The sequence below is a fragment of the Neofelis nebulosa genome, chromosome X, assembly GCF_028018385.1.
Source record: "Neofelis nebulosa isolate mNeoNeb1 chromosome X, mNeoNeb1.pri, whole genome shotgun sequence".
Classification (NCBI taxonomy): Eukaryota; Metazoa; Chordata; class Mammalia; order Carnivora; family Felidae; genus Neofelis; species Neofelis nebulosa.
Window position 1 is genome coordinate 101,694,836 of NC_080800.1, and position 25,654 is coordinate 101,720,489.

A 25,654-nucleotide genomic window follows, 5' to 3' on the forward strand; every position below is an offset into this window, starting at 1 on the left:
CTCTCTCTCTCTCTCTCTCTCTCTCTCTCTCTCTCTCTCTCCCTCTCTCCCTCCCTCCCTCCCTCCCTCCCCCTCTCTCCCTCCCTCCCTCCCCCCCTCCTTACCTCTCCCTCCCTCCCTCCCCCCTCCTTACCTCTCCCTCCCTCCCTCAGCCTCCCTCCCTCCCTCTCCCTCCCTCCCTTCCTCTCCCTCCCTCTTTCCCTCCCTCTCTCTCCCTCCCTCCCTCTCTCCCCCCCCTTCCCCTTCTGCCTCTCCCCTGCCGTTTTCTCTTCTCTCTAAAATAAAATTAAAACTAACAAAAAATTGTAATGGATATTTATAGTAGTTAATTTTCAGCCATCAGAGACCATTTCCTAGTTAGCCATCTTAAATAAATTTGTGCAGAGTCAAAATTACTTTCATCAGTGTCTGGTACACATATGAAACTGCTTACTTACGTTTTCTAAGATGCTGTGATAACTGAAACTCATGATATTATGGAGTACATTTTTAAAACATTGCCTAAGCAGGGGGCGCCTGCGTGGCTCAGTCGGTTGAGTGTCCCACTTCAGCTCAGGTCATGAGCTCACGGTTCCGGTTCCGGAATTTGAGCCCCGCATCAGTCTCTGTGCTGGCAGCTCAGAGCCCGGAGCCTGCTTCGGGTTCTGTGTCTCCCTCTCTCTCTGCTCGCACCCCACTCATGCTCTGTCTGTCTCTCTCAAAAATAAATAAACATTAAAACGGGCCAACAAAAAAACCTATTATTTATTAAAAAATTGCCTAAGCAGTAATAATTGACTACCAAACAACTTTTTTTTAACTTCATTTTGACAGAGTGAGAGAGCATGAGTGGGGGAGGGGCAGAGAGAAAGGGAGAGCGAGAATCCCAAGCAGGCTCTGCACTGTCAGCACACAAAGCCCAATGCAGGATTCAGTCCCATGAACTGCAAGATCATGACCTAGGCAGAAATCAAGAGATGGCTGCATAATGGACTGTGCCACCCAGGTATCCCCCAAACAGCTTTTTAAAAAAATTACTGTTAATTTTTGTTTCAAGTAAGGCAATAGAAAGCTCAATACTTAGGAGCTCTGGGTGGCTCAGTTGGTTAAGTGTCTGACTCTTGATTACGGCTCAGGTCTTGGTCTCATGATTCGTGAGATTGAGCCCCATATTGGGCTCTGCACTGACAGTGTGGAGCCTGCTTGGGATTCTTTCTATGTCTATGTCTATGTCTATGTCTATGTCTCTGACCTTCCCCCATTCATTGAGTTCTCTGTCTCTGTCGAAATAAGTAAATAAACTTTAAAAATAAAAGCATTTTTTAGTAAAAAAAATAAAAAGAAAGTTTAATACTTAAATACATTTCTGAGTAGTGTTCTGATATTAAATCTCACAAAAAATACTTCTGCATAGGATTTTTTTTCTATTGCTTGAACATTAGAGGTTTTTTTCCCCCCAATTAATCAGGACTTTATTTCATCTTTTTTTTTTTTTTAACCATCTAGAGACTCTGTCCCTCAGAATGAGTCATTTGATTCTTCCATTGTTTTAATAGCACACAAACGTTCTAAAGGCATCCATAGTAGCCCTACCATAGAATTAATAGGGGTTCCTGGATGGCTCAGCCAGTAGAGCACGTGACTCTCGTGATCTCGGGGTCATGAGTTCAAGCCCCACATTGGGCACAGAGATGACTTAATTTAAAAAATAAAAAAATAATAAATAGCTTTTGGGGGAATTATCCGTAAAGTATAGGGGAGTTATGTACTTCATAATATTCTTAGTTTCTATATACATGCATACTGTAGTGCTTGTGCACATTGTACAATGGTAAATACCAAAGAATTCAGGCAGAGAATGAAAGTTGGCAGCCTTACTCTTAACTGGTCTAAGTGGACGTGTGAGAAATAAATAGCCTAATGAAAATAATATGGATAAACTCTACCTGTCCATGATAAATACAACTTTCTCCCAAAGTGTAGCCAGTGTTCCTGGAACAATCCCACTTAAGAAGATCCAAAATCTTTGTATAAAAAGTGCACAAGTCTGTCCTGTGTATAAAAATCTTTTAACCTATGTGTGTGTATCTTATATTCAAAAGAATTCACACTACTTGAATACATTAAAAGAGTTCAAAAGCACACACCGTGTGTGTGTGTGTGTGTGTGTGTGTGTGTGTGTGTGTGTGTGTGTGTACAACAAAAGGAATGTTTTGCAATGTGAAGAAATGAAGAATTAGAGTCTTCTGTATTACCAGAGTCAATGCAGTTATACCTATTTGGAATTAGTTTATAAATAAATAAACTGTAAGATGAATAAACCCAGTGTTAAAAAAACACAGAATTTCATAATTCAGGAACATAGCTTCAGTGCTTCACAATGTGGAAAGAAGCTAATTGGCTCCTAAAAACAGCCAATTGGTTTGATTTCCTAGAAGTTAGAAAAAAATGCACTTCAGAAGATGATTTACAACAATTCGCAACAGAAGAACGACATTAAGAAAATATTGTGAACATAAGAATTGAGGTCCTCAGAGTATCAAAAGAGGTAGGAATCAGACTTCACGTTAGAATTTAAAGAATGTAATTGAAAGAAAAATTAACTGGGATCTTTGTAACAGGTTAAATATGTAACCACTTCAAATAGAAGTGATTTAGGCCTCTGCCTAGTTCCGAAAATGTATTGTAACATCTAGGTTTCCATATAAAAAAGTAATTTCGTTAGCAAGGGTCCCTTTGTTTTAGCCTGAAAATCACCTCTGATGCTCCAAAGTGTATACTATTACCAAACTAGCATTTAAACAGCATTATCAGGATACATCTCACCTACCATAAACTTAATTTTAAAGTGTACAGTTCAGTGGGTTTTAGTGTATTCACAGAGTTGTGCAACCGTCACTACAGTCTAATTCAGACTATTTCATTACTCCAAAAAGAAACCCAGTAACCACGTGTATTTACTCCTCATTCCCCTCCTCCCCCAGCTCTAGCAACCACTAATCTACTTCCTGTTGCTATTTATTTCAGTAACTTTTTTGTTTGAGAAAGTATGTGAGCAGGGGAGGGGCAGAGCCAGAGACAGAGAATCTTTAGCAGGCTCCATGCTCAGCGTGGAGCTCAACACGGGGCTGGATCTCTTGACCATGAGATCATGACCTGAGCTGAAATCCAGAGTTGGGCGTTTAATAACATTATAACATTGTAAACTTGCAACACTGTTCTCATGCCTATTCCAGGTCATTGACTCAGAGGTTTAGAAGTTCTTAAACTAGACAAATTTGCGAGTCCTGTGACAGCTTTCTTTCACATCTTTCCCTCTGTGCCTTGTTACCTTTCTGCTTCCCTAATACAAAGCCTAAGCACGCTTTCACAAAGAAGCCTTAAATTATCTCCGCATACTTTATTGTATTAAGACCTGTTTACATCCAAAGCCTTTTGGTCACCCTTCTCCAGTATTCATACCCCGTTTTCTTCTCTATTCACAATTCCTGTGCTATATATACTCATTTTCTAAATATCATCTCTCCCACCTTCATTCCGTTTAAATCCTTCTTTAAAAAAAAAAAAATCCTCTCTCATCCTTTTCGTTTGGTGCCTTCCTCCAAACCCAAGGTTTCTGTCTTGTCAGTCATTTTTCTCCCTTTCACTCTTAACCTCTCTAGTAATTCTGCTTTCTCACCCTGCAACAAAAGCTCACACTCTGATAATGTATATGTAGTGCTCAATTGGGTGTTTCTGAATAAATATCAGCTTTTCAAAACAGTGAAATCTAAACTATTAGCATGGAAATGACCCCTGGTAAGATGAGGTCTCCACTTGAAAGCTTCAAACAGAGATTCTCCTGCTAGTATTGAACGGTGGAGTTTTATCTAATATTATCTGAAATGGGGTGACTACTTGAACCATACAAGATGTCCACTATCTCGAAATGAGAATAGATCCTTGATTTTACATTTTCTGTCTGTTTTGATTGACCTGAGAAATAAAACTTACCACCTCAGAGAAGGTAATTTTCCTATGTTTTGGATTATATTGAGCATTAATTCTTCAGGGTCATTATAGACTTAGAAATGTTTTGTCCTGCCTCTTAGTCTATGCCGTTGTGCCTTCCAGTAATGGGAGGAATCTACAAGGCAACCCAATCCATTCTGTACTGCTGTTGATTGTTATAACCCTTCATCCTTGTGTTGATGTTGCACTTCTGGACATTAATGCAGCCTGGAGTTACTTTAAGTTTTGTTTTGTTTTTGGGTTTTTTTTTTTTTTTTTTTTTAGCAACCATGTAATGTTGGCTCATATAATGAATTTTTATATTCTGACATAAGCTCTGTGCCCAACATGGGGCTTGAACTCACGACCCTGAGATCAAGAGTCACATGCTGTACTGACTGAGCCAAACAGGCACCCCTCAAAATGAATTTTTAATTAACTAAAATCCCAAGATATTAATCTAGAGAGTTGCTTTCACGTGACTTCTTTCCAAACCAAGTTTCCATTTTCCTTTAGCTGTGCAACAGATTTTTAAAGTCAGAATGTAATGTTTAATATCCCTGTTAAATTTCATCTCAGCATATCAGCCAGCTTTGGTTTCTTTGAATCTTGATTTTTGTCATCCAGCTTATTCTGATTCAACGAGGGGTCTTAAAGCTAGTGTCAAAATGCGTTCAGACATCTGGGAAACAATGATGAAAAATCATGGAGACTATCTTCCAAAAATTGTTCCCTGCAGATATATCTGAGCTCTTGCATATGTAGGAGTTAATACCATTGTAAATTGACAAGGCCAAGAGAAACTGAAGTTTATTGCCAGCCTGCAAGACAGAAGCCTTGTGTTCAGCATGACTCTGAGATGATGTTCCGAGACATGTAGTGCCAACATAATGCCAGGGCTATTAATTCTTCCCAAGAAATCCATTAATGCACATAACGTGGTAGAGACAGAATTACCGTGTCCCAGGGCGCCTGGGTGGCTCGGGCAGTTAAATGTCCGACCCTGGATTTCGGCTCAGGTCATGATCTCATGGTTCCGTGAGTTTGAGCCCCGTGTCAGGCTCTGTGCTGACAGCATGGAGCCTGCTTGGGTTTCTCCTTCTCTTTCCTCTCTCTGCCCGCTGCCTTGCACGCGTATGCTCTCTTGCTGTCTGTCAAAATAAATAAACTTAAAAAAAATTACTGTGTCCTTTTTTAAATTTTTTTTGCCAAGCATATACTGAGCACAGTATTAGGAAGGGTGCAAGATTCCGGAGAACCAGGTTTGCTTGGGGCAACCCTGATTTATGCCTGTTGTCCCAGTGTAATTATTAGTAACATCATTTTTCAGTTTCAGAGTGTCCAGGTTTGGAGGCTAAATTATCTGGCCACCCTTCTCATAACCCAGCTAGTTCTTTTTTAGAATTTTTTCTGGGTTAAATGTTACACAGCTATAATTTGGCAACTTTAATGAGGCTACACTAGTACTTCTCTTCCATTTGAACAGATTGTTTCTTGACCATGGGAAGTTGATAGCAAAAGTAACTGCAGTTAAGGTCTACGCATACTCAGAATCTCTCTGGAGCTGCCCTCTAGAGGGCAGTAATACATATATCTGAAATGATCCAATTCCAACAAAAAATGGACTACGAGAGTCCATTTTCATATGCATGAAAATCAGAAACATTTGATATTCCTTTCTTTAAACTTTTTTTAATATTTTATTTTTGAGACAGAGCATGAGCGGGGGGGGGCAGAGAGAGAGGGAGACACAGAATCCGAAGCAGGCTCCAGGCTCCGAGCTGTCAGCACAGAGCCTGACGGAGGGCTCGAACTCATGATCTGTGAGATTATGTCCTGAGCTGGAGTCGGACGCTTAAGTGACTAAGTCACCCAGGCGCCCCTAGAAACATTTGATGCTCCTGAAGGACATATTAGAACCAATACCGTGCATAAAACTCAGGTATCTTTTGCTCTGCAGGGAAGTAAAGAAATATTAAAAATTAGTTCATTAACATTCTGAACATACACAGTTTTTTTTAATTGTTAAAGCTGAACTTTGATGCCTTGACTATACAATGATCCATTATAACAATTATGCAGGGAGTTTAAGAATCTGCATATTTTATGCTTTTCTGTTTTTCCTAATTAATGGTTTTACATGGTTAATAATGTTAATATATTCTGCATCACATAGTTTCCATATTTATGCAAAATAAGCAATTAAAAATGAATAGTTCTACCTACTTAAATATTACTTTCCTCTAAAAAACAAAAAATGCAGGTTTTTACTTTGTAACTTGAATCACGTGGTAACGTAGAACTCTAATATTTAGAATTAGAATATTTCTTAGAGATTGTATGATTACTTTTATGTCATCAGTAGTTAGTTTATTAGCTTCTGATATCAAAATTATATTGGCTGCGTCTCACACTTTGGATTTCTTCATGTAATGTTCTCTTTTTAGGAAGGGTGGACAAGTCCTGTTTTCAGGAGAAGATGACTTTTAACAGTTTTGAAGCATCTAAACCTTGTGTACCTGCAGATCTCAGTAAGGATGAAGACTTTGTAGAAGAGTTTAATAGATTAAAGACTTTCACTAATTTTCCAAGTAATAGTCCTGTCTCGGCATCAACGCTGGCACGAGCGGGTTTTCTGTATACCGGCGAAGGAGACACTGTGCGCTGCTTCAGCTGCCACGCAGCAGTAGATAGATGGCAATATGGAGACTCAGCGGTTGGACGACACAGGAAAGTATCCCCAAATTGCAGATTTATCAATGGCTTTTATTTTGAAAGTCATGCTGCGCAACCTACAAACCCTGGTATCCAAAATGGTCAGTATAAAGCTGAAAACTATCTGGGAAACAGAAATCATTTTGTTGTAGACAGGCCATCTGAGACTCACGCAGACTATCTTTTGAGAACTGGACAGGTTGTAGATATATCAGACACCATATACCCGAGGAACCCCGCCATGTATAGTGAAGAAGCTAGATTAAAGTCGTTTCAGAACTGGCCAGACTATGCCCACCTGACCCCACGAGAGTTAGCTAGCGCTGGACTCTACTACACAGGTATTGAGGATCAAGTGCAGTGCTTTTGTTGTGGCGGAAAACTGAAAAATTGGGAACCTTGCGATCGTGCATGGTCAGAACACAGGCGGCACTTTCCTAATTGCTTCTTTGTTTTGGGCCGGAATGTGAATGTTCGAAGTGAATCTGATGTTGTGAGTTCTGATAGGAATTTCCCAAACTCGACAAATGCTCCAAGAAATCCAGCCATGGCAGATTATGAAGCACGGATCGTTACTTTTGGGACGTGGATGTACTCCGTTAACAAGGAGCAGCTTGCCAGAGCTGGATTTTATGCTTTAGGTAAACGTTATTATAAAATCAGGCTGTTAAATAACTTTCCAACTATCTCAGGGTTCCTAAAAAAGTAAATCGATTGCTGTAGCCCCCTGAACTGGTAAATATTTAGGTGCAGGCTGGCCTGATGGTTTGTATCACTATTAAATCTGTGAACCCTTATGTTGAATCTGCAATGTAAGCACTCCATTTCTGTGAAAGCGACCGCCATATTGTGAGTTCTCTTCCCCTTCGTGTGGTTGTTGTTTGGAGAAGGGTGACCTGCAAAAGATGGTACAAGAATGGGTCTGACAGCAAGGCTGACTATAACGGAGCGAGCACCTACTCTGTGTGCTCAGTGCATAGCCTACGTGCATGCTTTCTACACCCCACAAAAGAGTTAACGTCGAGAGTTTAGTGTGGCCGATATTAAAATTGATATCTGCCTTTTATGTATAGACGATATGTTTGAAAGCTGCCCTGTATGATGCCTTATTGCTTCAAATAAGCACTTCTCAAATGGACTAGTGTAAACTTGTCAGGAAGGGCCATTAGTGTGATGCCTTCCAGGAATATTCAGTTATACCACGATATATCTGACCCATTTACTTTAGGATTGAACAGTGCCAAAATACAAACTCGCAGTTATTTCGATATTTTATTTACATAGTATCCTACAGAAACCATGAAGGTTTATTTAGTGTCACGTAGCTATAACCCGTAGAGAAACTTACTAGTAATTTCATTATGCTGAGCTTTACTGTTAAAGTTTCAGTTTGAAGGAGTGTAGTATGGATGGCCCCAAATGACATGTTAGAAGGTAACAGTTGTAATTTTTCACATAAAAATTGGACAGTTTTATTTTTGTCTTCTGTAAAATACCTCAGATTAATTCAGTGAATTTAGTGTCTGTTTCCTCCTCAAACAATCATGTCTGTTACTTAGATGTGAATTTGAATGTCTTCTTTGAAGCCGTGAGGCTTTCGTGTATTTAGAAATGGTTAATTTCAGTGTTAAAAGGAGTAGTTTTGCGTAAGCTTTTAATTGCACAAACACATGTATTTTTTTTACTTGTGTCTTTTCTTAGGGGAAGGTGATAAAGTAAAATGCTTTCACTGTGGAGGAGGGCTAACTGATTGGAAGCCCAGTGAAGACCCTTGGGAACAACATGCTAAGTGGTATCCAGGGTAAGGTATTTAAATGCTTATTCAAGAACAGGCAAGTTAGACACTTTGCAGTAGGAAAATCTTGAATAACTTTTCACCTCAACTATTTTTGCCCTCACTATGGCTTGAAATTCACACCAGGTTTATAAAAATGGGGTCACCTACTTTATAGGGGAAAAAAAAGTCCTAAGCCTTCTCTGGTGACCAGAGAAAGCACTCATTGCTTGTATATTGTATCTCTGGCATTCAGATAATTCTGTTTCTAAATGCCAGATTAGGAATATATGGTTCTGTTGTTGTTGGAGGTAGGCTCTTTCATGATGGGCAGTAGAGCCCTTGCTGTCGAGGAGTTTCCTTAAGAACCCATGACATCCCCTAGCCAATTTTACTCTATCTCAGTGATTCTAACACACACAGTAGTTCACATTTGCAGATTTCTGAAATGAGGACACATCTGGAGGTGGGTCATAATTGAATTGGCAGTGGTGGTACTTAAAATAATCGTGCTTCATATAATCAATGGCATCTTAGAATGATAGCGACATACGCTAAACGTCTCTTTTCCATCTTCTTTAAAAATCAAGTACACACGTATGTAAATGATGTGAATTTGTGGCCTGCAAAGTAGTACAACGTAAAACTTCAGAGCAGTTGTTTGAAAATAAATCTTAACTTGAAAAAGCCTTAGAAGGAAAGGTTAGAAGCCTAAAGAATTCCTTCAAAATGTACAGTTGGTTAATCCTCTAAATAAAATTTAAGATTAACTGTTTGAAGAAAATTTTTTAAATGTTAAGGTGATAATTTAATAGGTGATATTTTTTGCCTCACTAAGATTAACAAAGTAGCATAACAAAGGGAACACATTTTTTGACCTTAAAATGACAGTTGATAGGGAATTGAATAACATTTTATTTTGCCACTTCTTAGAAATACCAAAAAGCAAGTTAATGGAATTAAGATAATGGAGATTATATCTTTACTTCTACCTTACTAATTTATCAGCTACCAAAGTTTAACCTTCTTTTAATTGTTTAGGTGTAAATATCTGTTAGAAGAGAAGGGACAAGACTATGTAACCAATATTCATTTAACCCATTCACTTGAGGACTCTATGGTAAGTCACATATTGTAGAATATATATTTTTAAATACGTAATTTCTTTTGCAATGATTTCTTGGTGTAAAATTCACAGTATAGTATTTTAAATTAATAGTGTATGGTGAGCTTTAAAGGGGAGATCTTGAAGAATGGCTTGTTATTCTTACTCTGAAGCCGATTTGTGAAGAGACTCCCTGTGAGCTGATTGAACTATCACTGTAAGCAGAACTGGGCTTTAAGAACTAAAATACTTAATCCCTCAGCTTTCTGAAATTAGACTTTTGTGTAATGTGTTTTATACTCATAAATAGTTTTAAACTTTTCATAGATGATATTTTAAGTCTCAAAAATGTGTCTAAGTGGATGGTGCGGCCTGGGGTGGCCAAGGTATTGGCACCATGAGGGAACGGCCGTGGACTAGAACAGGGGGCTAGAGTTGCCGTTATGGCTCCACCATGAACTCTGTTGCCTCCATCAAGTTGTTTAATCTCCTTGAGTCTCAGCTTCTTGTCTGTAAAGTGAATGGATTGGGTTAAATGATCTTTTAACTTCTAGCTTCATCAGTTTATGCCTCTTGTGAACATTGGAATAAAGCCAATTTATAAATTCATGATTAATGTAACTTTTCAAATTGAGGTAATTGCCTCTACCAAAAAGAATTCTAACTTAAAATCCGTATTTCTGTTTTAGGTAAGAGCTGCTGAAAAAATGCCATCATTAACCAAAAGAATTGGTAAATATGCCTATTAAATATACTTTTAATTTCATTACTGATTTATTTTTTTAACATTGATTTTTGAGAGAGAGGGAGAGAGCGAGCGAGAGTGAGTGGGGGAAGGGGGAAGAGAGGGAGACACAGAATTCGAAGCAGGCTCCAGGCTCTAAGCATCTGTGCAGAGCTCGATCGACACAGGGCTTGAACTCATGAACCTCGAGATCATGACATGAGCTAAACTCGGACACTTAACCGACTGAGCCACCCAGGAGCCCTATCATTGCCAATTTATTATAGTTGTTATTTATAGGTTGGAAATACAAGCTTATTCTTTCAAGGTAATCAGGGTGTGTTTATTTGAGATGACATTGCTATGAATTAAGAATTAGTCAAGTGCCTGTAAATTTAAGTCCGATGTTTAACTGTTAAGAACATTCGTGTGATTGATATAACACTATATTAATTCTACTGGAAAATTAAAAATTATACTAAACCATAAGTTATATAATTATATATTTTGTTACATTAATTATACTAAAAAATTAAAAATAAAATAAGACTTTAAAAAAGAATATTCATATGGAAGTTGGACAGTTAGCTTTTCCTATTTCAGGAGAAGCAGCTATAGGCTGTCCATTGCCATTTCTGTTAAAATTGCGAAAGGAAGAGTTAAGTGTATTTTTGTCCCTGGTGCTTCTTCAGTTAGCCAGGATCATGAATCCAGTGCTCTGCTAATGTGCCATCACCACGATCGGCCCTACCTGCTTCCTTATCCCATGCCATCTTTCTGCCTTCCCCAGTTTCTTCACAGAGGGGCACGGTTCGGTTTATCTCCTGTTACCTTATAGAGAGGTAGAGGTTTTTTTTTTTTTTTTTTTTTTTTTTTTAATTTATTTTTGGGACAGAGAGAGACATAGCATGAACGGGGGAGGGGCAGAGAGAGAGGGAGACACAGAATCGGAAACAGGCTCCAGGCTCCGAGCCATCAGCCCAGAGCCTGACGCGGGGCTCGAACTCACGGACCGTGAGATCGTGACCTGGCTGAAGTCGGACGCTTAACCGACTGCGCCACCCAGGCGCCCCGAGGTTTTTATCTCAGAGATTAGTTACTCATCATAAGCATCTTTGAAAACCAGAAAAATGCTATGTTAAGAAAATATGATATTGTTATCCCCACTTTTCAGATGAAGAAACAGAGTCAAGGAGGTTAAGTGTCTTGCCCACAGTTACCTTACAAATCGTCAGTGGAACTAGGGCTGTAAACGAGGTCTTCTGAAACCTACATCACACCGTAGATCTCATTCTCAATTTAGGCATCATGTTTCGAGAATAGTAGAAAGTTTATTGAGAATGCCTGCTGATTCCCCACTCCTTATAGCATCATCTGTTTAGTATCCTAAGGGTTACAAGGCAAGAGAAAACTATATATACTCATGAATATGCTTAAGAAAGAGAGCCATTTTGATAATGTTTGATACAGGTTTTGTAATGAGCATAAAAAATACAGTTTAAGAAATCATTTATCCCAGCCTGTATTTTTCAGATTATCCAGAAACAAAGATTCTATAGTATTTCTTGATAATAATCACCTTTACAATGCACACTGTGTTTTTTATGACTAAATGAGACTCTTGCTCTGGTTTAGGGTTAATGTTTTTAAATAGAAATGTAATTCATATAGCAAAAATTTCACCCTTATAAACTGTACACTTTAGTGGTTTTTAGTGTATTCACAAGGTTGTGGAACCATCACAACCTATTTAATTGCTGCAGGGAATTATCGTAACCCCCAAAAGAAACCCTATACCCATTAGCAGTCACTCTCCATTGCTGCCCCTTCACCCTCAAACCCAAACAACTACTAATTTATTTCCATCTCTCTGGATTTACCTATTCTGGACATTTCATATGAATGGAATCATAATATATGGCTTTGAGGTTCATCCACATTTTGGTACTCCTATATGAGTACTTCATTCTTTTTTTATGGTGGAAAAATATTCCTTTGTATGGATAATACCATGAATGTTTACCCATTCATCAGTTGGTAGACATTTGGGTTTCCACTCCTTGGCTTTTAAGAATGATGCTAGGGGCGCCTGGGTGGCTCAGTCGGTTAAGCGTCCGACTTCAGCTCAGGTCACGATCTTGCGGTCCGCGAGTTCGAGCCCCGCGTCGGGCTCTGGGCTGATGGCTCAGAGCCTGGAGCTTGCTTCCGATTCTGTGTCTCCCTCTCTCTCTGCCCCTCCCCCGTTCATGCTGTGTCTCTCTCTGTCTCAAAAATAAATAAACGTTATGGGGCGCCTGGGTGGCTTGGTCGGTTGGGCGTCCGACTTCGGCTCAGGTCATGATCTCATGGTCCGTGAGTTCGAGCCCCGCGTCGGGCTCTGTGCTGACAGCTCAGAGCCTGGAGCCTGTTTCAGATTCTGTGTCTCCCTCTCTCTGACCCTCCCCCGTTCATGCTCTGTCTCTCTCTGTCTCAAAAATAAATAAATGTTAAAAAAAAAAAATTTAAAAAAAAAAATAAAAAAAATAAAAAATAAAAAAATAAATAAATAAATAAACGTTAAAGAAAAATTGAAAAAAAAAAAAAGAATGATGCTGATGCTGCTATGAACATCTGTGTGCAAATTTCTGTGTAGAAACAGGTTTTGAATTCTCTTGAGTATATATTTAGGGATGGAATTGCTGGGTCACGTAGTAACTCTACATTTAACCTTTTGAGAAATGGCCAGTTTTCCAAGGTGGCTGCATCATTTTACATTCCCGCTGGCAGTGCATAAGGGTTCTGGTTTATTTCTCCACATCCTTGTTAATGCTTGTTATTGTATGTTCTTTTATTACAGCCATCCTAGTGGGTTTGTGAAGTGGTATCTTATTGTGCTTTTGATTTGCATCTCCCTGATGGCTAATGATGTTGGGAATCCTTTCATGTGCTTATGGGCCATTTGTAGGTCTTCTTTGAAGAATGTCTGTTCATTGCCTTTGTCCATTTTTTAAGTTGTTGTATTTATCTTTCTGTTACTGAGTTGTAAGAGTTCTTTACATATTCTAGTTTGTTATATGTAAGCCCCCTGTCAGATATATGATTTGCAAATATTTTCTCTCGTTCAGTGGGTTATCTTTTCACTTTCTAGCTGGTGTCCTTTGAAGCATATACGTTTTTAATTGTGATGAAATCCAGTTGATCTGTTTTTGTTGCTTATGCTTTTATAGTGTTATATCTAAGAAACCATTGCCTAATCCAAGGTCATCTATGTTTTCTTTTAAGAATTTTATGGTTTTAGGGGCATCTGGGGGGTTCAGTGGGTTAAAAAAAGTCTGACTTCAGCTCATGTCATGATTTCATGGTCTGTGGGTTTGAGCCCCGCATTGGGCTCTGTGCTGACAGCTCAGAGCCTGGAGCCTGCTTCAGATTCTGTGTTTCCCTTTCTCTCTGCCCCTTCCTGCTCGTGTTGTCTGTCTGTCTGTCTGTCTGTCTCTCTCTCAAAAATAAACATTAAAAAACTTTTTATTAAAAAATAAAAAGAATTTTATGGTTTTAGCTCTTACATTCAGGTCTTTGATCCATTTTGAGTTAATTTTTATGTATGTGTAAGGTAAGGGTCCTTTCAATTGTTTCTCATATCCTGTTGTCTCTGCCTTTAGTTTTTAGCAAGGTGACCTTGAGATACCTACAGGATATCCAAGTACATGGATATTAAAACCTGGAACTCACCTAAATAAGTAAAATTGTGGTAGGGGGGAAGCATCCAGAGAGATCATTAAAAAGGGTGCATCGATGAGGGAAGCGGAAGGTGAGCAGAAGGAGCCAACAAAACAAGCTGGAAAAAAAAAACAACAAAACGCGGACAGTAGAACCAGGAAAGAGCGATGTCCAGCTGATCTCTGGACATCTCCACTTAAAAATCTCAAAAGCAGCTCAAATTCCGCATTTCTAAAAACCACCCTGACTGAATCCAGTCCTGCTCTCCACCCCCCCAAGTTGGTTAATAGTTCCACAGTTCACAGAGTTGCCCAGTAATTTGAGTCATTTTAAGCTCTTTGCTTTCCTTAATCCCTCTACATTTAATTAACCACCAGGTCTGATGAATTCAACCTTTTTAATATTGTCTAAAATCCACTGATTCTGCCCTAGTTTCTGCCCTTATTTCTCATCCAGATGCATTAGTATTCTCATAAATGGTCTTTTGTCTGCATTATAACCTCCCAACAGAATTTTTCTTTATCAAACAGAAATCTTAAGTTAGTTTCTTACTTCTTTTGTTACTTACCATATAATAGTTCTCATGGTCAAATCCTTTTCCAGTTTCTCTTTTTAAAAAACATTTATTGAGGGGCGCCTGGGTGGCTCAGTTGGTGAAGCAGCCGAGTCTTGATTTCGGCTGGGATCATAATCTCACAGTTCATGGGTTCGAGCCCCACCTTGGGCTCTGTGCTGACAATGCAGAGCCTGCTTGGGATTCTCTATCTCCCTCTCTCTCTGCCCCTCCCCTGCTCGCTTGCACACATGCTGACTCTCAATATAAATAAACTTAAAAAATTTAAAAATTAAAAACATTTATTGAAGTATAATCTGCATACAATAAAATGCATAAAATAGACCAATCTTAAGTATTCAACTCAGTGAATTTTAATATGCATTTATGTGTCGTCATCAGCCAAATCAAGATAATAAAACATTTCCACCATGCCCGAAACTCATTCAGGCCCCTTCCCAATCAGTATCTACCCCCAAGTTCCGTTCTGACTTCTATTACCATAGGTTAGATTTGAACATCTTACAAATGTAATCATACAGTGTATTCCTTTGTTACTAGTTCATCATTATGATGACGTTTTGTTCATCTTATCTGTGAGATTCGTCCATATTGTCTGTGGCAGTGGTTTGTTTTTCCTTCTTGCTGTGTAGTATTGGAATATACCACAATTTACTTATCCATTCACCTGATGATAGACATTTGAGTTGTTTCCAGTTTGAGGCTGTTATAAATGACACTGCTGTGAATATTCTTGTGGATGTCTTTGGTGGACCTTTGTACTTATTTTTAATACTCGAGTAGAATTGATGAATCAGAGGGTGTAAGTCTCTCTTTTTTTTTTTTTTTTTTTTTTAGCAGTTCCCTATATAACCTGTATTTTACTTTGAGTACCATTAAAGCGAATTTCTGTTCATTTTGTTGCCTTATCTAGTTCACCCCCCTTGGCTACAGAAACTAAGTCTCAGAGATAGGAAACACACACATTCAAAGTCACAGACTGGGACTTCCCCGTATTCCCCACAATTTTTCCAAAATAATTGCTAGTGACAAGGGAAAGACATCCACTCTTTAAGTACTTAGGTTAGTTGTTAATGAGTTCAGCTGATTTGATAAAGTTCTGATTTTCAAAGCACTCAACTTTTTCTTCTCAGTTTTACCTAATTGTTCACTGTTTTAGTCTTTAAAGCACCTAATCTCAATTCATAGTGCTACAAAATACATACTGCATTTTCAATTTTAACATTCTGAAAGATTCTTCAGTGCTTAAATATTTTAAAATCTTCTTCCCAAAGTAGCTTTGATTTGCTGGTTAGCATTTTGGGTTTTTTTGGTTTTTTTGAGGAGCGGGGCTTTGCTTGCTGCTTATATGTTCCTTTATAACTATACTTTGCTGTTGAGTTGTGCTAATGAAAATAATTATTTAAATTCCACGTTCCTTTTTCTCACCAATTTTTATTTCAGATGATGCCATCTTCCAAGATCCTATGGTACAGCAAGCTATACGAATGGGATTCAATTTCAGAGACATTAAGAAAGTAATGGAAGAAAAAATTCAGACATCTGGGAGCAACTATAAATCACTTGAGATTCTGGTTACAGACCTAGTGAGTGCTCAGAAAGACAATACACAGGATGAACCAAGCCAGACCTCATTGCAGAAAGGTATGCGTGACTGTTTTTAAAAGGCAAGAAACACCTAACAGCACTTCCTTATGGCCAGCATCTTACATGACTTTGTGGCCCATTCATTTTCTTCCTTCTCACATCCCCCTTAGGATAAACATTTTAAAAGACTTTTTGACAATAAAAAATTCAAAAATACCCAAAAGTGGAGAAAGCCATATAATGAACCCTGACATACCCATCGATCAGATTCAATAATTGCCAACAGTTTTCCAATCTTGTTTGATTTCTTCCCCAACTTTTTTTGTTATGTATTTCAAAGAAAATTCCAGGCATCCCATACACCATTTACCTGTAAATAATATATATCTAACAGATAAGGATTTTTTTTAACATAATCTTAATACCATGTGTTAAGCAGTAACTTAAACTGTGCTCAGGTTAGGCTTGTAGATGGCTGCCTTCTCTGCGTGTCCTCACATGGCCGAGAAAGAGCACTCTGGTCTCTCTTCCTCTTATAGATACACTGAGTCCATGGGATGTCTGGCTGGCTCAGTCAGTAGAGCATGTGACTCTTGATCTCCAAGTTGTGACTTTGAGCCCCAGGTTGGGCATAGAGTTTACTTTAAGAATAAATACATACAGGGGCGCCTGGGCAGATCAGTCAGTTAAGCATCTAACTCTTGATTTCAGCTCAGGTCATGATCTCATGGTTTGTGAGACCGAGCTGTGTCTTGGGATTCTCTCTCTCCCACCCTTTTCTGCCCCTACACTGTTTGTGCGCTCTCACTCTCTCTCTCTCTCTTAAAATATATGAATAAAACTTAAAAAAATACATAGAAAGAAAGGAAGGAAAGAAGGAGAGAGAAAGCAAACCGATTCCATGAGGGGGTCCCACCCTTATGACCTCATCTAAATGTAATTACCTCCCTAAGGGCCAATCTGTGAGTACCATCACGTTGGGAGTTTGGGGCTTCAAAATACGAATTTTGGGGAGATACATTATTCCATAACATACTGTTACCCCATTTAAAAAATTACCAGTACTTCTATAATACCATCTGAAAATCAGTTGGTTTTAATTTTCCCCCTTGTCTTAAAACATTTTTAACAGTTGATTTCTTCTAATCGGGATCCAAGTAAGAGCCACTGATTTATTCATTTTAAGTGTGGGGGCACCTGGGTGACTCAGTTGATTAAATGCCCGACTCTTGATTTTGGTTCAGATAATGATCTCACGGTTCATGAGATCGAGCCCTGCTGACAGCATGGAGCCTACTTGGGATTCCCTCTCGTGTGCTGTCTCTTGCGCACTCTTTCAAAATAAATACTTAAAAAAAATTTTAGAATGTGGGTTTGTGTTTTAGTTCAGATAAAGAACAAGAAAGAAAGGCTTTTATTGGGGCGCCTGGGTGGCTCAGTCGGTTAAGCGTCCGGCTTCGGCTCAGGTCATGATCTCGCAGTTCATGAGTTTGAGCCCCGCGTCAGGCTCTGTGCTGACAGCTTGGAGCCTGGAACCTGCTTCGGGTTCCGTGTCTCCCCCTGTCTGTGCCCCTCCCATGCTCATGCTCTGTCTCTGTATCTCTCAATAACGAGTAAATGTTGAAAATAAATTTTTTAAAAAAGGCTTTTATCACTGTGTATAGAATCTGTAAGTTTTGTAGTTGAAACGGATTTTGAATGTCCTGCAACTTTTCATGTGGTGTGAACATATAAAAAGTGCTATATTACTAAATAGAGCTTGAATGAGTGGCACTCTAACACTGTAAATCATATATTGGGGCGCCTGGGTGGCTCAGTCAGTTAAGCATCTGACTTTGGCTCAGGTCATGATCTCACTGTTTGTGGGTTCAAGCCCCACATCGGGCTCTGAGCTTTCAGCTGGAGCCTACTTTAGATTCTGTCTCCCTCTCTCTGTCCCTCCCCAACTCACACTCTGTTTCTCACAAGTAAATAAAAACATGAATTAAAGTAGGCTCCACACCCATCATGGGGCTTAGACTCAAGAACCCTGACGTCAAGAGTCACATTGTCTACCAACTGAGCCAGCCAGGCATCCCTAGAAAGTGTATTAAATAATGTGCAAGAGAATCATATAAACTCCCTTTAGGAAAAAAAATTAAAAATACAGGTTCCTTCTTTAAGGATGATAGCTACTCTAATGTTTGACAGCAACATTGAAGGTTAAAAGGTTTCAAATTGTGAATACATTTTGGGTACTGAGTTACGTTGTGATAATCACTGGTCTCTGAGGGGTGCCTGGGTGGCTCAGTTGGTTGAGCGTCCGACTCTTGATCCCAGGGTCGTGGGATCAAGCCCCGCATTGGGCTCTTCACTGAGTGTGGAGCCTACTTGGGACTATCTCTCTCCCTCTAAAAAATAAAAAGATAATAATAATCTTTGTTCTCTGAGCTCTTAACCACCTCTTCCAAAGGTTGAAAATTCTCCCTAGTGCTAATAAACCTTAAAGTTTACTAATTTTTTTTTTTTTTACATTAATGACCCTTTTAGGGTGCCTGGCTGACTTAGTTGGAAGAACATGTAACTCTTGATCTCAGAGTTCTGAGTTCAAGCCCCATTTTGGGTGTGGAGCTTACTTAAAAAAAATAGACCCTTTTGACCTTTAAGTTATTTCAAATGCTTCTAAAACATTATTCAGATAATTACCTCAGTCAAAAACCAGTATGATTTTAATGGCTTTTAAAATTAGATCAGTTGAGGGGCGCCTGGGTGGCTCAGTCGGTTAAGCGGCCGACTTTGGCTCAGGTCATGATCTCACGGTCTGTGAGTTCGAGCCCCGAGTCAGGCTCTGTGCTGACAGCTCAGAGCCTGGAGCCTGTTTCAGATTCTGTGTCTCCCTCTCTCTCTGCCCCTCCCCTGTTCACACTCTGTCTCTCTCTGTCTCAAAAATAAAAAACGTTAAAAAAATTTTTTTTTAAAAACATAAAATTAGATCAGTTGATATAAAACATGCAGCAGAAAGCTTACCACCCTTTTCCTAACGATGCGTTTATTTAAAACCTGTAATAGCTCCACTTGTCTTGGAGATGGTAAAATGGACCACTGACTCAGTCCTCTTTCTACTGCAATAGAAATTCAAGTGATTGTATCCTTTTTCCTTGTGTCTTAACCATAACTCAAGTTTGACAGTTGAAGTGTTAGCTTTTACACCTGAAGGCGTCGAATGCAACAGAATGAGTTAGTGGGGGGCAGGGACAGAGTGCACTGGGGAGTGTCTGTTTTCTAGCCAGCAGGAGGCCTTGGCGGCTCCTATAATCACTGAGACCACAGCAAGCTAGGATGGTGTGGGAAGCAGGGTCTGAGCAAGGGGCAGCTCTCAGAGGCGGGAATTGACCTCTCCTTAGTCTCACTGAATCGCGAGGCAGGGTCACTGATACAGGCTGTCTTCTCACACTAGGGCTGCTGCATATCCCTCTTCTCAAAGGCTGAGGAGGAAAGACTGGCGCTAGGAATCTTTATACAGAATAGAAGGCAGGTCTAATTGAAGTCGAGCAGGTGGAAGTTATTAGAAAAACTACACTGTTATTGCTTACCGAGAAATCCTGCATCCAGTGCTAGCTTTTATCCCAATGGCTGTGTGACAGAGAATGTCCTAGTAAATGGTCTTCTAAAAACAGTACCAAATACTATCTTTCATTCTTTCTTTTTCAAGATTACATAGTGTGCTGTAAAGCCCTTTACTTCTAAAGTGCTTATTTTAACCTTTATGTATGTATTACTGTATATAAAAATCAAATACCATACATATTTCTTATCAGCCTGTCCACATGGATCTGCTCTGATAGTAACATGAGTAACATCAATTTATTCTAGAAATGGGTTTTTTTAAGTTTTTATTTTTTTTTTCTAAGTAATCTCTCTACCCAGCATGGGGCTCAAACTGCCAACCCCGAAATCAAGAGTTGCTCCACCGACTCAGTCAGCCAGGTGCTCCATATTCTAGAAAGTTTTAAATAATGTAGTAAAAATATTAGCAAATACCATCTAAAGTTATCTAGGTCTTGCCTTCATAGTTCACGTGCCAGGAACCTCCTGACCTGGAAGAAAGCCTTGGAGAAAGTTGAAGGGGAAAGGCACCAAGTGAAGGATGTAGAATCTGATAGTTGCCTTAAGGCTTGAATGAACTATAATTTTCAGAGGTAAACTATTGGTCTGAGGGGGTAAAACCATCCGAGTTAAGTGGCTGTACATAAGGCCAAACTGAGGTAGAGAAGGTTGATGATAACAGTGGTTGGTAGGCCTCACATTTCATTCTCCTGTGGTCTGTAAAATGGAATCACAAACCATCAGAACCAAAATGAACCTGAAAGATCATATAATAACTTTCATCGCTTCAGTGAGAAAACTGAAGCTAGTTATGCTGTTGCCCAGCGTCATTCAGATAGCTGGGAATAAAACTCAGGTTTCCTTATTTTTTTAAGAGAGAGAGAGCGAGGGGGACTGAGGATCTGAAGTGGGCTCTGTGCTGACAGCAGAGAGCCCTATGCGGGCTCTGACTCGTGAACCCAGAGGTCAGGTCATGACCTGAGCCAGAGTCTGCCGCTTAGCTGACTGAGCCACCCAGGCGCCCCCAGCGTTCCTTAAAAAAATTTTTTATGGAGCACTTGGGTGGCTTAGTTAAGCCTCCAACTTTTGCTTTCGGCTAAAGTCATGATCTCACAGTCAATAGATCGAGCCCCACGTCACACTTGGTGAGGAGTACAGAACCTGCTTGAGATCCTCTCTCTCTCTCTTTCTGCCCATCTCCCACTTGTGCTCATGTACTCCCCTCTAAATAAATAAACTTTAAAAAGTTTAAGGTTTTAAGTATACAGTTCAATAGTGTTGAGTACATTGACATTGTGCACCCACTCTCCATAGCTCTTCTTACCTACACAACCAAAACTGTCCCCGTTAAACAACACCTCCCCATGCCTTCTCACCCTTAAATCCATCTTGTGAACTCCTCCTTCCCAGCTCCACTGAGAGGTCATTCTTTCAAGCTTACCCCCATACCCAGAGTAGCGTTCTGGAGCTCCCTCTTCGCGATTTTACCTGCTATTAGAGCATTTGTAACATTGTTTTCTGTCCTGCCCCTTAGACTAAACTTTTTGAGGACAGGCACTTGATCTTATCTCTGATGCATTCTATGTTTGAGCATAGGTTTGATTATGCCCTCTAGGTTGCTTTTTAAGAAGAAAGAGATTTAAAAAAGAATAAGAAGAAAGAGATTAAATAATACTTTCCCTCCACCCCTAGTCAGGCATACCTCTCCAAAGCGCAAATCTCCTCCTGGCTCCCAGCGTCCTCAGGAACAAGTCCAAACTCCTTTACATGGGTGGCCAAATCTTTCTTTTTAATGTTTATTTATTTTGAGAGAGAGAGCATGAGCAGGGGATGGGCAGAGAGAGAGAGAAAGAGAAAGAGAGAGAATCCCAGGCAGGGTCTGCACGGTCAGCACAGAGTCTGATACGGGGCTCGAGCTCCAGAACTGTGAGGTCATGACCTGAGTCGAGGTCAAGAGTTGGACGCCTAACCAACTGAGCGGCCCAGGCGCTCCATGGGTTTCCAAATCTCCATGACTGGGCCCCTGTTAACCTTCTATAGCCTCTTGTCATGCTGTTTCCCTGTGACTCTCTTCCCAAGCCTTACCCGTGTACTTGCACGTCTGGTTCCGTCCCTCCTCCTGGAGCCAGCTTATGCCATTTCCCCTGCCTAGACACTCTTCTCCCACCGCCTCCATCCCCCAGGGCCTTCTCTCTCTCTCTTTCCTAGTTAACTCCTCATCCTTTAGGACCCAGTTTAAGTATCATTTCCTCCAGGAGGCCTTCCATTTATGTGTGTGTGCACACACTCCAGCACACACTCGCACCTTTCCTGTGTTCTTGATAACACATTGTAATTGCCTTTATCCTTACGCTCTAATTTCCTGTCTACTTGTGTTTCTTGTCTATGAACGATTAGGGGCCTGGGGCCTAGATATGTTAATTATTGTATCTCTAGTCCCTAGAACCTAGTTAAGTGTTGAGTAAATATTTATTGAATGAAACAACCACTGTTTCCCAGACTTGTTTTCAAAATAGTATTCCCCAGCATGTTAAAAGGAATGTGGTGACAAAGGAGCTCTGTAGTTAAATAGGGACATGCATTGTGATTCTCTAAGAGGGGACATACACTGTGTTGTACTGTCCTGTACTTCATAGCAGTGGTTCCCAATCTCCAGTGTGTGCAAGCCCAGAAATTGTTGTTGTATAAAACCGTATCTGTTTCTTTTTGCATGCTTTAATTTCAGAACAAAATAAATAAAACCAACCCTAGAAATTTTAGATTTAGTGAATGGAGCCTAGCAATCTAGTGTTTTAAAATGCCCTGGGGCGCCTGGGTGGCTCAGTCAGTTAAGTGTCAGACTCTTGATTTCTGCTCAGGTCATAATTTCACGGTTCAGTGGGATCGAGCCCCACGTCTGGCTCTGCGCTGATGGCACGGGGCCCGCTTGGGATTCTCTCTCCCTCCCTTCCTCTCTGCTCTTCCCCTGCTCAAGCTTTCTCTCTCTTTCAAAATAGAAGAAACATTTTTTAAAAATGCCCCAAGTGATTCTCATGTGAGGCCAGATTTGGAAACCACACGTATACAAAGATTACAAAGATTGTTAAAATACGTAATGCCTTTGGAATAGTGTCTAGCACATAGTAATAAGTACTGTATTATTGTTAACTGCTGCCATCATTGAGGTTGTGGTCATTACAGTTACTATGGCCACAAAACACATTTTTGTAACATATTTAACATTTCACAAAACCTAGTTTGGGAAAAGCTGAATTAAGCAAGTACCTTAGTGCCACCTGTGTGCTGATGTCACCCAGATCTCTGTCTCTAGCCCTGACTTGAGACCTCAAAACATGGCTGTCCAGTGACATTTTATGTACGGATGCCCTGCAGACATCTCAAAAATAACTTGAAAAATGCCAAGCCAGTACCTCCTTCTAGATTTCCTTTTGGCATTCCCATCCCCTTGCCAGCCACACTAGAAGTCTTACAATCAACCCGTTTCATATTCCCCCCCCCCCCCCCCCCGCCATCTAGTCAATCACCACATCCTCCTAGTCTCACTTCAGAAGTGTCCCTCAGACCCATCCATCCGCTTCCGCTTCCGGGGTGAGCCGTAGCCTTTCCATGTGTCCCTTCTTTTACTTCACCCTCGCTTCTCTGCCGGACAAGTCGCCGGCCGTGTGTAAATGTCACTCTTCCACATCACCCAGGTCCCCACCGCGCAGCCACCAGCCCAGGAAGCCCTCCCCGGTGCATCTGAACAGAAGAACTTGGCCTCTCATCTTGTCCCAGAGTCCTTTATACATAGTTTATTATAGCACTTATCACTCTGTACTTTGTGCTTCCCTGCACAGCCTCCGCTCCCGTCCTTCTCTCCGCCTGGCACACCAGCTACTCAGGAACAGGTGTCCCACGTGAGTCCTCCTGTCTCCCAGCACCTGATTGGTGCCTGGCACGTAGTAGGGGTTCATGTTGTTTCAGTCAATGTCGGCAGCTAAGGAAGTCTAAAATTAACCCATTTCTTTTCTCTTTGTGCAGAGATTAGTGCCGAAGAGCAGCTAAGGCTCCTGCAAGAGGAGAAGCTTTGCAAAATCTGTATGGATAGAAATATTGCTGTGGTTTTTATTCCTTGTGGACATCTGGTCACTTGTAAACAATGTGCTGAAGCAGTTGACAAATGTCCCATGTGCTACACAATCATTACTTTCAAGCAAAAAATTTTTATGTCTTAATCTAACTCTACAGTTAGGCGCATTATGTTCTTCTCATTACCCTGATTGAGTGTGTGATGTGAACCGACTTTAAGTAATCAGCATTGAATGCCATTAACATTTGCTACCAAGTAGACAAAATGTAAAGTACGCTGCTCTAGTTTGTAATCTAAAATATGAATTTCTGGATTGGATTTGGGGGAGATATTAGCTATGTTATATATCTTATTTTTTTTACTGTTATTGAAAACTAGACTAAGCATCATATTGTAACTGACTGCAGTGTGTATTTGTAGTACACTAACTTGGTTTCTAAGTGTAAGTGAATTAATCAACTGAATTTCTCATTCTTTTCATATAGGCTTAACAAATGGAGCATTCTGTGTAAACGTGGAGATTAGAGTTAATCTCCCCAATCACATAATTTGTTTTGTGTGAAAAAGGAATGAACTGTTCCACACTGGTGGAAAGATAGAGATTATTTTTAGACGTTTGTCTTTGTGTTTTAGGATTCTGTCCATTCTCTTTTAAAATTACACACACGTGCTTGGGTGGGTGATTTTAAAAAATGATTTTGCCATTGTCAAAAGGGTATTTAAGGATAGAATAGCATGTAGCCAACACGTACTGACATGGAAAGATGTCAGAGCTACATTAAGTGTAAAATGAAGTGGCAAAACACTATGTATAGAATGCGCCAGATGAAAGTGTGTGTGTTTTGTATTTGTATAGAACAAAAGATTTGAAAAGATGATGCATCAAATTGTTAATTGTGGTTTCTCTTGATGGGAAGGGGTGGGTCCCGGGGCGGGGGGGGGGGGGGGGGGTGTTGCAGGGGCCTTTCACTTTCTTTTTTTTTTTCATTTTGTTCTGTTTGAATTTTTTATAAGTATGTATTACTTTTGTAATCAGAATTTTTAGAAAGTATTTTACTGATTTAAAGGCTTAGGCATGTTCAAACGCCTGCAAAACTACTTATTGCTCAGCTTTAGTTTTTCTAATCCAGGAAGGCAGAGCAGTTAACCTTTTTGATGCCAATGTGAAATTTAAATGTTTGTATGTTTTTTCCTGCTTTGTGGATGAAAAATATTTCTGAGTGGTAGTTTTCTGACAGGTAGACCATGTCTTCTCTTGTTTCAAAATAAATATTCCTGATTTTGTAAAATGAAATATAAAATATGTCTCAGATCTTCCAATTAATTAGTAAGGATTCAGCCTTAATCCTTGCTAGTTTAAGCCTGCCTAAGTCACTTTACTAAAAGATCTTTGTTAACCCAGTATTTTAAACATCTGTCAGCTTATGTAGGAAAAAGTAGACGCATGTTTGTACACTGCTTGTAGTTAGAGTGACAGCTTTCTGTGTTGAGGTTCCCATATCGTCTTGTATCTTAAAGTTTCATGTGCGTTTTTACTGTTAGGATAATTAAGATGTATATAGGACAAAATGTCAAGTCTTGACCTAGTTGTTTTCTTTTCTCGATTAGTAATAGTAGTGGATACTTCTGAAATGTTCTCTCAAGATCCTTAAAATCTCTTGGAAATTGTAAAATATTGACAGGAAAGCGAGAATACTTGCTTAAATCTTAAAATAAAACTTGAATAGGAGTCAATATAGATAAAAAGTGGAAGTTTAACAGTGCTTCCTAGAACACCCAGGGTTTTCTTAATAGGATTCTTAAACTGACCTGTCACAGAGGTGAGTGAGGCATTTTACTGCAGAGAAACATTTGAG

The 25,654-nt window shown here is 39.8% G+C and overlaps 1 protein-coding gene across 3 annotated transcripts in view; it reads left to right on the forward strand.

Annotated features, from left to right (window-relative positions):
* XIAP (X-linked inhibitor of apoptosis) overlaps positions 1-25,654 on the forward strand; it is a 57,550-nt gene that overhangs the window by 21,047 nt on the left and 10,849 nt on the right. For 2 of the 3 annotated variants that reach the window (XM_058714351.1, XM_058714352.1), the window contains 6 exons: positions 6,417-7,325; positions 8,386-8,485; positions 9,500-9,578; positions 10,253-10,295; positions 16,001-16,201; positions 23,750-24,692. In XM_058714351.1, the coding sequence (XP_058570334.1) occupies positions 6,449-7,325; positions 8,386-8,485; positions 9,500-9,578; positions 10,253-10,295; positions 16,001-16,201; positions 23,750-23,943 (1,494 nt within the window). In that variant the 5' untranslated portion in view covers positions 6,417-6,448 and the 3' untranslated portion in view covers positions 23,944-24,692. Of the gene's footprint in view, positions 1-6,416; positions 7,326-8,385; positions 8,486-9,499; positions 9,579-10,252; positions 10,296-16,000; positions 16,202-23,749; positions 24,693-25,654 lie in introns of those variants that run through there. The other variant, XM_058714353.1, reaches the window with a different exon arrangement.